An 11,628-nucleotide genomic window follows, 5' to 3' on the forward strand; every position below is an offset into this window, starting at 1 on the left:
GCCTGGCCCCGGGGCCCCAGCCGCTCCGCGGCACGTGGGGTCCTCCCGAAACGGGGCACGAACCCGCGTCTCCCGCACCGGCAGGCGGACTCTCAAGCACTGCGCCACCAGGGAAGCCCAAAGATGACCCTCTTTCCACCAGGCTCCGCCCCATCCAGCTTCCTGCCACACAGGGTGTGCTGCAGTGACCACGACATTTTGGGATGTGGCCAAGGGAAGCCGACTTAAGGATGCAGTTAGCTGGGTCCCTGGCCTTGTGATGGGGGCTGTGTCCAAGGCACCCGGCACGGCAAGTGAGTGGGCAGCGGCTCCAAAAGCGGTGTCAGAGGCCGGTCTGGAAGGTTTTTCCAGGCCTCACGGCTCCTTACAGGGAAGACGGATGCACGGCCTAAATTTGCCAGTAGTTCCCAAACCGCCCTTACTAGGAACGTCACCTAGTCGTAAAGCCAAAGAAACCTTGCTAAACCGTCATGAAAGAAAAACTCGGACCAGCTGTGCTAGAGGAAGGACTGAATTCTTTTTCAATTCTCTATAGGCAACATCGGCTTGGCCAAAAAGTGCGTTCGGGTTTTTCCAGACCATCTTGCAGTGTGGCCCGGAACGAACTTTTTGGCCAACCCAGTTGCTTCAGGATGCCTGGCATCTGACAAGATAGTTCAGACGCATACAGCCCACAGAGTAGGACGGTATTGCAGAGGTGTGTCAGCAGTTAACGAGCAAGACTGTTATTCTGCTGGATTTGGGGTGCGAGTGGTATTTGTAGTATTGCCGTAGAACAAATCCCCACACGGACATCCATCACCTCCAGTTTCCAGGAGTCTGGCCCGGCTGAGCGTGGTACTGCCCAGGGTCTCAGGCTGTGGGGAGGGTGTCCGGCCTCCTGTGAGCCTGCGGGCTGCTGGCCGGGTGCAGGACGGGGCCCCGGCTGCTGGAGGTCGCCCCCAGTTCTCTGCCTCATGGCCCTTTCTGTAGACAGCTCTTCCCATGGCCACTTGCTTCTCCCCGGCCAGCAGGGAAGTGTCTGGTAGCTAAGACGGATCCTTCCACACAAAAATGTGGTCATGGGGTCGTGTCATCACGCTGCCTGTACGCTGTTGGTTGCAAGGCAGCCTCAGGGTCTTGTGCGCTCAAGCGGAGAATGCCATACAAGGGCGTGACCCATCAAGGGGCCCCGGAGGGTTGGGTTCACCAGAGTATTTCTGTATTTTAAAAACTGTGTAATGAATTATAATTTCTTTTCTCCTTCTCAATAATCATTTTTGTATTTACCATTATATGTGTAATCTTGTATTCTTTTCTTAAAGGAGGGCCCTGCAATGAATAAGCTTCAGACCAAAACCAAAACCTCCAGACCATCTCCCCCTGGGTCACACCCCACTGTATCTTATCATGAGAAACTTTTTGTTTGTATGTTCCTACATGACCAATTTCTCTTTTTTTTCCTTTTTAATTGAAGTCTAGTTGATTTACAATGTTGTGCTAATTTCTGCTGTACAGCAAAGTGATTCAGTCATACATACATATATACGTTCTTTTTTTATATTCTTTTCCATTACAGTTCATCACAGGATACTGAATAGAGTTCCCTGTGCTCTACAGCAGGACCTTATTGTCTATCCATCCTCTGTACAATAGTTTACATCTACTAATCCCAAACTCGCAATCCATCCCTCTCCTACCCTCCCTCCCCCTTGGCAAGTCTGTTCTCTATGTCCGTGAGGGTGTTTCTGTTTCGTAGACACGTTCATTCGTGCCATATTTTAGATTCCACATAAGAGCGATATCACATGGTATTTGTCTTTCTCTTTCTGACCGACGTCACTTAGTATGAGAATCTAGGTCCACCCATGTTGCTGCGAATGGCATTATTTCATTCTTTTTTATGGTTATTGTAAATAGTGCTGCTGTGAACACAGGGGTGCATGTATCTTTTTGAATTAGAGTTTTCTCTGGATATATGCCTGGGAGTGGGATTGCTGGGTCATATGGCAGCTCTATTTTTAGTTTTTTAAGGAACCTCCGTACTGTTCTCCACAGTGGCTGCACCAGTCTATGTTCCCACCAGCAGTGTAGGAGGGTTCCCGTTTCTCCACACCCTCTCCAGCATTTGTATACTTTTGTTTTGGAGGGTTGTTTTTCTTTATTTTACACTAGGGGCCAAAGTGGGGAAATCTAGCAGAATCTGTTTAATTTACGCCAAACTTTTTTTTTTTTTTTGAGCTTATTTATTTATTTATTTATTTATTTATTTATTTATTTATTGGCTGCGTTGGGTCTTCATTGCTGCCTGGGCTTTCTCTAGTTGCAGCGAGCGGGGGCTACTCTTCGTTGTGGTGCGCAGGCTTCTCATTACGGTGGCTTCTCTTGTTGCAGAGCACGGGCTCTAGGGCCTGCGGGCTTCAGTAGTTGTGGCTCAGGGGCTGAGTTGCTCCAGGGTATGTGGGATCTTCCCTGACCAGGGCTCGAACCCGTGTCCCCTGCATGGGCAAGCGGATTCATAACCACCGCGCCACCAGAGAAGCCCACGCCAAGCGTTTTTGCATAAAAGAAGAGAGGCAAGTTACAAAATCTGCCTTGGAAGTCTTTATTTGTTTTTCCTTAAAAATGTGACTTGCTTCCTAAAGATCCCTTATTTTCCTTCTGTAACAGAGGCTGGGGAGGAAGGGACAGGGAGGAGAGGAATCAAAACGTGGGAGACGCGGTTAGAAGAGCAGAGGCATTCATGGAGATGGGGGGATTCTGTGTGTCCTGCCCCCACCGCTGAATGACGGGCAGTGCCTGGGGACATTCGGGGCCGTCACAATGGGGGGATGTGACTGGCCGCCAGTGGGTGGAGGCCGGGGATGCTGCCGAACGTGCTGCAGTGTGCCGGAGGGTCCCACACAGGAGAGTCGTCCAGACCGGAAGGTCTGTCGCGCCGCTGTCTGGGGGGCGGCCTGGCCGGAGTCACGTCAGGGAAGGGGAGGCTGCTCCACCACGCGGTGATCGAGGGGCCCCGGGTGCCAAATCTGAGAGCGTGTTCGGACCCCGAGCCCGACTCCGCCGTGAGGTTGGAGCCATCCTGTCCGGCCTGGTGGCTGACACTGCAGGAGACCAGGGCAGTCTAGACGGGATGTTTCACTTTGCCTGTGTATGTTTCTGTGTGTACAGCAAGAGGGAGGGGAAGAGATGCAGAAGGACCAAGAGCTTTTTCTCTTCTTCCTAGTTTCTTCAGAGAACCAAGGGGAAGCTGTGCTTGGCCTTAGTCTCTGTTTCCCACTGGCTAACGTATGTGGGGACCAGAAAGCAGCAGTTGCTGAAGGATTGAAGGAGTGGTAAAATAAAAGCACAGCAGCAGCAGAAGAGAGATGCAAGTGCTTGTGTCGATTCCCCTAACGGTGCTGCCCGCTAGAACCTTCTGTGATGCAGGGGGTGTTCTGTATCTGTGCTGTCCGACACCTGTGGCCGCTGAGCCCCTGGTGCCCAGCTAGTGGCTGCGAGGTTGAAGGGTCTGGCTCTAGAATCACAGTTTTGAAGCTTGAAGAGACCTTAGGGGTGACGGCCAAGCCCAGCTGATTGCAGACTCCCCCGGGGCTCCTTTACCAAATCCCTCTGGAGCTGCAGCCGAGTCGTTCTTTTCCTGAAGCTCTGCCAGCAGTTCCGAGGAGCGGCCAGGTGTGGCTCCCCCTGTCCGGGAGGCCAGAGAAAAGGAAACTGAGTCCCGTGCTCGGGATGCGGGTTGGCTGACGCCTCCCGAGCCACTCGGACCCTTTGTTCTTGGTCCAGTGCTTTGCCCTTTGTTTAAAAAAACCTTTTAGCTTCTGTGGTGGAGTCTCCAGGAAAGTTGGATCACGGAAGCAGCCACAGCCTCGGAAGTCTTTATTTTTGTCTAAGTTCTGACTTAGAAAGATGGGAAGGGACTGCCAGTGAGGCAGAGGGAGCACTTGCCCTTGTAACCCCTGGCCTGACGCACTCAAAGACTGCTTAGCTGCCTGCCTGTGCCGGTGAGGTGAGGCTGGCCACGGGCGGTTCGGGCAGCAGCCACGCTCGCGAGGAAGGCGTGAGAGGCTGAGCTTAGACCGCGTGTCTGGGCGTCTGCGGCGGATCACGGCAGCCCTGCAAGCCGGCGCGGTGGCTCCTGCTAACAAGGAATGGAGACGTCAAGGCTGTGATCTAAGCTCCCACAGTGAGCGCCTTTCCCCAGCGCGGGCGCACCTCCCCGCTGCCGTATGGGGGACGTTCTGACTTCCAGCGTTAAAGGAGCGGGTGGGACTCTTGCTGCTTCATCCTTGGAGGTGCAGGAACAGGCAACCGAGGTGCTTTAGGGTGTATGGAGACCTTCGCACTAGGTGTTGCGGTGGGTTTTTTTTTTTGCGGGGGGGGGGGGGGGCACGTATTTGTCTCTCTGGAAGGACGTTAACAGGAGGACACCACTGTGAGGCATAGGCAAATTTTCTCTATTTTAAGATTGTTATATGAGTTTTGTCTCTCAGGACGTTAACAGGAGGACACCACTGTGAGGCATAGGCAAATTTTCTCTATTTTAAGATTGTTATATGAGTGTAAGAGACTCTTGAGTTTTATTTATTTTTCAAATTAATTAATTCATGTACTTTTGGCTGCATTGGGTCTCCGTTGCTGTGTGCGGGCTTTCTCTAGTTGTGGCGAGCGGGGGCTGCTCTTCGTTGCGGTGCACGGGCTTCTCATTGCGGTGGCTCCCCTTGTTGTGGAGCACGGGCTCTAGGCGCGTGGGCTTCAGTAGTTGTGGCACATGGGCTCAGTAGTTGTGGCTCGTGGGCTCTAGAGCGCAGGCTCAGTAGTTGTGGCACGCAGGCTCAGTAGTTGTGGCGCACGGGCTTAGTTGCTCCACGGCATGTGGGATCTTCCCGGACCAGGGCTCGAACCCATGTCCCCTGCATTGGCAGGCGGATTCTTAACCACTGCACCACCAGGGAAGTACCCTCTTTAGTTTTAGTATTAGGTTATCTTTAGATTTAAAATCATTTGAATTAGTAGCTATTGATTGACAACACAAGGTCCTTCAGAGGGTCCATAAGTTCATATCGATATTTTCAACTCGATTTTTAAATTTAAAAAAAATTTAAATGCTAGCTTTATGAAGAATTCATGCACCATGAAATTCACCCTTTTAAAGTGAACCCCATTCAGCGATTTTTAGTGTATTCACGCAGATGTGCGGCCATCACCACAATGCAATTGTAGAACATTTGTATCACCCCAAAAAGAAGAGCCCTGCACGGTAGCAGCCGTTCCTCGTTACCACCTCCCACCGCCAGCCCCGGGCCTGGCAACTGCTTTCTGTTTCTTTGGATGTGCTGTTCTGGACATTTTACATACGTGGAATCAGACAGTGTGTGACCTTTATGTCTGGCTTCTCTCACTGAGCATCACGTTTTGAAAGTTCATCCATGTTATAGCTGTATCAGTGCTTCATGCTTTTAAAAAAATTGAGATGTAACTCACATACCATAAAATAGACCCTTTTAAGTGTACAATTCAGTGGTTTGTAGTATATTCACAGAATTGTGCAACCATCACCACTACTTCCAGAACATTCTCATACCCCAGAAAGACACCCCTTACCCACGGGCAGTCCCTAAGAATGCATTGCTAAATCCAAGGTCATGAAGATTTCCACCTGATGTTTCCTTCTAGGAGTTTATGGTTTCAGCTCTTGCATTTAAGTCTTTGATCCATTTTGTGTTAATTTTTGTATGTGATGTGAAGTAGGGATCCAACGTCATTCTTTTACATGTGGAGATATCCAGTTATACCAGCATGAATTCAAGTTTAATAGTACATTGCTATCATTAACTTTTTTCCCTGAATATCTTGACTTATACTATCATTAAAATAATTATTTTATGTGTAATGCAATATAAGGAAAATAGCTTTGAAAGATTCATATCATTGCTACTGAGTAATATAACCACTGAGGGAACTTCACCATTTCTTTGAATTTGTTTTGTCCTTAGTCTCTTTTAGTGGGATGTATTCTATCCAAATATTCTTTTTTAAAGGCTCTTGGATTAATGCTTTCTCTGTCGGGTTACATTACCAATATAATATTCATTTACGTTCATTTGCTTCAGTTTTCCTGTTGAACAGCTTTTAAATTTGTTTTGTTTTGTCTTCCCAGGGTGTGTTTTTCCTCATTTTTTATAGCTGCGTAGTATTGCATTCTGTGGATCCCTGTCCTGGGCATTTGGGTGCTTTTTCATCTTTTGCTGCTACACGTGGTGCCACAGTGGATAACCTTGTCTGTTGCTGTGCAGGTGTGTCTGTAGATTAGATTCCTAGGAGGAGGACTGCTCTCCCTCGATTAGGTGTCGCCATGTTGGTCTCCGTACAGACTGTACTGCTGTCTCCTGCCATTAGCAATGTGCAAGAGGTGTGTTGTCACACTTTGGGATTTTTGCCAGTCTGGTAGGTGACCATGTAGTTACCATTTTCTTTATTAGTGCGGATGAACATCTTTTCATATGTTTAGCATCATATGTGTGTATTTTTCTGTGAATTGTTTATGTCTGTTGCCACTTTTTCCCATTGGCTTGTTGATCTTTTTTTCCTCCCTGTTTCTAGTTAATATATAGTTCTCTATGACATGGGTTTAAATACTTCTTCCCTGCTTGTCCTTTGTCTTTGTTTATAGCGTGTTGTGTCATACAGAAGTTTTAAAACTTTTTATGTCGTCTAATTTATCAATTTTTCCTTACACGGCTTCTGGATTTTGAGTCATAGTTAAAAAGGCCTTCCCTACTTCAAGGTAATAAGGGATTTCACCCATGTTTTCTTCTAGTACTTGAGGGTTTTATTTTTAACATTTAATCTTTGACCCATTTGGAGATTTTCATGTTGTACTGTTATTTAAGCCTCTGAGTACCTCTTGAGCAGTTACTTTTCAGATGAGTTTTATAATTCTGTTGATTATGAATAAGAGCTCCCGTTTCTTACCCTTGCCAGTGTTTAACTGTAAGTTTATACTGACAAGAATATTGCCAAGCGTTCTGCCCTCTGCTTGGTCTCTCCTCATCTGTAAAATGGGAATATCTGTTCTTATTGTTTAAAAACAAAACAACAAATGGTGGAGTTGGAAGCAACAAAGAAGTACCACCTGAGGAGTTCTCTCTGTCCTTAGTGCCTTACACGTGGTGTGATCATCATCAGCGCTCGTTAAAGCCGCAGTTGATGATAAGCAAAGTACCCATATATTGAAATTTGTTTCTTGGCAGCTGTTCTTTGTCTTAGAACTTTGCTAACTGCTAATTGTGTTGTCCGTCTGCCCAGTTCGTGGAGGACTATGAACCTACCAAGGCTGACAGTTACAGGAAGAAGGTGGTCCTGGACGGGGAGGAGGTCCAGATAGACATCCTGGACACGGCCGGACAGGAGGACTACGCGGCCATTCGCGACAATTACTTCCGGAGTGGGGAGGGCTTCCTCCTCGTGTTTTCCATCACCGAGCATGAGTCATTCGCAGCAACCGCCGAGTTCAGGTGCGTCCCGGGGGGGCCTCTGCCTTCCGCTCATGGCAGCCTGGGAAGGAGTTTGGGGCTGAGTGGAGTACGTCTCAGGACGAAGTCTCTCGGAAAAGCTTGCTGGGGCGTTTTGGATCTTGGCACTTTATAGCTCGTCATTTGTTACGCTCTCTTTGGGCTTCTCAGGTTTGTAACTTCCACATATAAATGATCTTAAGGATCTGTTGTTCCTAGAGAGGACGAAGCCGTACCGTACAGCCAAAAGCCGGTAGTTTTGTTTTCATGTAAATCCCGAGAGACAGGGGTTGGTAAGCGTTAACTATCTTTATCTTTTTCCCAGTTTTGCTAGAACAGCAACAGTTCTGCTCTACTCTGAGGCTTCTGAAACCTCAGATGTCGGGAGAGTGGACGCCTTGGGTCAGAGTGACCGTGTGCTGCTCCCTTGGGGACATTAGCTCAAGTGGGGCAGAAAGCACCGGCTTCAGGGTCACATAGACCAGGGGGGTCTGAGTCCCCGCCCTGTCACGGTACTGTGACCCGGGGCAAGTGTCCTTAGCGTCCTGTCGCTTTACCTGAAAATGCTCTTGTTGATGAGATGGAATAAAATGACGCGTTAGACTTAGATTTCCTAAGGAGAACCCTTCATGGTGTGGCGGCCCCAGGCTCTTCTCACTGTGTGGGCACAAGGTGAGTATCCACTGCCGTAATTTATTTGACATCGCGGTATGTCGAGATCCCTGAAGTTCGTTTTGTTACAAAGAAATAGTGAGCTGCGTGGGCCTAGTACTCCCAGGGATTCTAGTGGGAAGGGTCTCTCTCTTTCCCCATCCCTTTCCCATCTCTCTTATACACTTGTGCGTTTTCATCCCCCTCCTTATAAACAGATCCATCCAGGGGACTTTTTATTTAGTTTTGGCTGCACTGTGTGGCGTGCGGGATCTTAGTTCCCCGACCAGGGATCAAACCCGTGCAGTGAAGGTGCCGAGTCCTAAGCGCTGGACCGCCAGGGAAGTCCCCAGGTGACTTGTCATTCTAAGAACCAGAACTAGAGTCGAATAGGGAACTAAAAAGGAAAAAAACAACCAGTAATCTTTTTTCATTCTTTAGCAAGTTCTGGTCAGAAATGAAGGTCATCAGCCAAAGGTGAGAACAAGGAAGCTAAACGTCCCCCCAGGATGTGGAAGGAGCATCGGTGGGCGGTGGGGTGGGGGGGGGGCGGGGGGGGGCCCCCCCCCCCCCTGCCGATGCAGGGGACACGGGTTCGTGTCCCGGTCCGGGAAGATCCCACATGCCGCGGAAAAACAACCAGTAATCTTTTTTCATTCTTTAGCAAGTTCTGGTCAGAAATGAAGGTCATCAGCCAAAGGTGAGAACAAGGAAGCTAAACGTCCCCCCAGGATGTGGAAGGAGCATCGGTGGGCGGTGGGGTGGGGGGGGGGCGGGGGGGGGCGCTCAGGAGCGGCCTCGGGGGAGAGGGGCAGAGAGAGGAGTCAGGCGGAGCCTCAGTTGTCTTCGTGGCCCAAGCCTCCCGAGGGCTGATAACGCAATTCTCGGCAGCTGTGGCATGTGTGCTGTGAGCTGTTAACTGGCTAGGACTCCCTGTGAGAAATCCTGTTATTTGTAGCTCTTCCTGATGCACCGAGAAGCTTCTGTAAGTGGCTATAGTCCACATGTGCATAGTTGGCTTTGCATCTACACGATCCTGCTGTTAAGCCTTCTTGAGGACCGAACAGTATGGATGCACTCACCGCCCTGTTTTCTTCCCTGTCCGGAGCCTTGGGTTTCCCATCGGCCCCGTGAGTCACCCATTAAGGAAGCGCTGGCCGTGCCCCCGCTCACTGCGCGCGCAGAGATACACTCGTGCCTCCTTACCTCCTCCTGGGAGGAGGGTTTTGGTTATTATGAAAGGAGAGAAAGGACAGGTGATGACCTAAAAGAAAAAGGAAGGGGAAGTTAGTGCTTGTGGCTTGAACTCTGGGCAGTTCGATAACAGCCCCAGGCTGCCCCGGTTTCCCACGGCGCTGGAAGCAGACGGATGTGGGTAGATCCTCGGAGCCCTTACGCTTAAACTCAGTCGCTTCATGCCTGTTAGCAGTTTTAAAACAGCGTTTCTGCATTCATCTTCCAAACAGAAAGGCTCCAACATAAAACAAAACGTCAGTACACCCTCTCTTCCTTGAAACTTTTAGGCTTGTTACAAGAGACCAGAGCTTGGTACTCCTGTTTCTCGTTCAATATGTTTATCGATGAGGTGATTAGTGACGGCTCTGCAAGACTAACGAGCCAGAATGTGATCAGTTTTGACTGTTCACCATGTATACTGATCACTAACTTCTAAGCATAGCGCGCGCTCTTTGACCCCTGTGAAATGCAGTGTGTGGCAAAGCTCCTCAGAGACAGGTTTCAAGCATCTGCTTATTTTTCATTTTGCTTAAAGGGGGCGATAAATCAGGAGCTTGGGATTAACAGACGCACAGTCTGCATACAAAGTAGAGAACCAACAAGGACCTGCTGTACAGCACAGCCAACTCTATTCGCTATCTTGTAATAACCTATAAGGCAGAAGAATCTGAAAAAGAAGAGATACATGTATATGTGTAACTGAGTCACTGTGCTGCACACCTGAAACTAACATGACACTGTAAGTCCACTAGACCCCAATTGTAAAAAATTGATATTTGGTAGTGAAACCGACTGTATGGGAAAAAATTTAAATGTTTTTATTATTATGAAATGTCACCCCGTACTATATAAAAGTCAGTGCAAATCCCCATCAAATACGTTTTTGAAGGGGTCTCTTTTGGGAATGTGTGGGAATGCAGAAGTAGGCAGGTTCCCCCTTGCTCAAAATAATGGAAGCGGAATATTTAATTTCTTGAACACTCTGTCTTTCCAAGGTGATTTTAGGTAGCTGATTCTTTTTAGTAGAGGTAAACCTTAACGTGCTGCAGGTAGCAGTTACTTTAGAGAAGATGTTTTTGAAGTACTTTTCCATAGGCCTTGTAGTATTTCATGTTTCCCCCCCCCCCACTTTGTAGTAGCAAAATAAGGCACGTTGTAGTGGGGCTCCTGCCGCACAGACCTGGGCGGGGGCGGGGTGCACAGATGCAGACAGAGTTGAAGCAGGAGTGGCACAAAACTGCACTTGCCTTTACTGTGAGCGTCCCTCTAATGTTGCTTTCCTTCTCTGTAATATTCTACTTGACTGAGGAAAAAGAATCACCAGTTTTTGTCCCACTGCATTGATTTCACGGTCTGCTAACAGACCATATGAAAACCCCTGGGTTTCATGGCTTTTATTCTCACAAAGAAATCAGACTTTTTTTTCCCCAGGGGCATTATTAAGCGTTTTGTATATGAAGACACTTCTTTCATCTGGTTTCTACCACAGAGGGTCCCAGATTTCTCCTTAGTTTTGTTTTTTGGCCGAAGCCTAAATTGGGGATGCTGTTGAAATGCAGAATCCTGGGCTCCTGCCCACATATCTGCTCCCGGGCCCAGAAACCTGCGTTGCTGGTTTTTTTTTTAAGAACTTTTCTCCCGTTTTACTGTTCATTTTATTCATTTATTTCTTGGCCACACCGCGCCGCATGCGGGATCGTAGTTCCCCCACCGGGGATGGAACCCGGACGCTCTGCATTGGGAGCGCAGAGGCCTAACCACTGGACCGCCAGGGAAGCCCCCAGACCCGCGTCCGTAGTGAGCACCCGCGTCCCCGGGGCGCAGCAAGCTGGGAGCAGAGCCGGCAGGCGCTGGCTGGCCATGGGCTGGAGCGGCGCACCCTGGGGATGGGCCTGGGCCAGCGGCCCGCCTGTGGGGGGACCGGCGCCCGGCCTGGCCTGCTCAGCCGCCTTCTTCTTGATCTGTCACCCAGGGAACAGATCCTCCGCGTTAAGGCGGAAGAAGATAAAGTCCCGCTGCTGGTGGCGGGGAACAAGTCTGACCTGCAGGAGCGGAGGCAGGTGCCGCTGGAGGAGGCCAGGGCCAAGGCCGAGGAGTGGGGCGTGCAGTACGTGGAGACCTCGGCCAAGACGCGGGCCAACGTGGACAAGGTGGGCCCCGCTCCCCACCTGCCGGTCCTGGGGAGCTGGGGGGGGGGGCGCCTCGCGGGGGGCCTGACTTCGCACGAGCGGCACGGGGAGGGGGCGGC

At 49.6% G+C, this 11,628-nt stretch overlaps 1 protein-coding gene across 1 annotated transcript in view; it reads left to right on the plus strand.

Moving 5' to 3' along the window:
• The window catches only part of RALB (RAS like proto-oncogene B), a 15,825-nt gene that overhangs the window by 933 nt on the left and 3,264 nt on the right, over positions 1-11,628 (plus strand). The window contains exons 2-3 of the mRNA XM_007469661.1: positions 7,288-7,496; positions 11,353-11,530. Of these exons, the coding sequence (XP_007469723.1) occupies positions 7,288-7,496; positions 11,353-11,530 (387 nt within the window). The remainder of the gene's footprint in view (positions 1-7,287; positions 7,497-11,352; positions 11,531-11,628) is intronic.

This window comes from Lipotes vexillifer, unplaced genomic scaffold, assembly GCF_000442215.2.
Source record: "Lipotes vexillifer unplaced genomic scaffold, Lipotes_vexillifer_v1.1 scaffold1607, whole genome shotgun sequence".
Taxonomy (NCBI): Eukaryota; Metazoa; Chordata; class Mammalia; order Artiodactyla; family Lipotidae; genus Lipotes; species Lipotes vexillifer.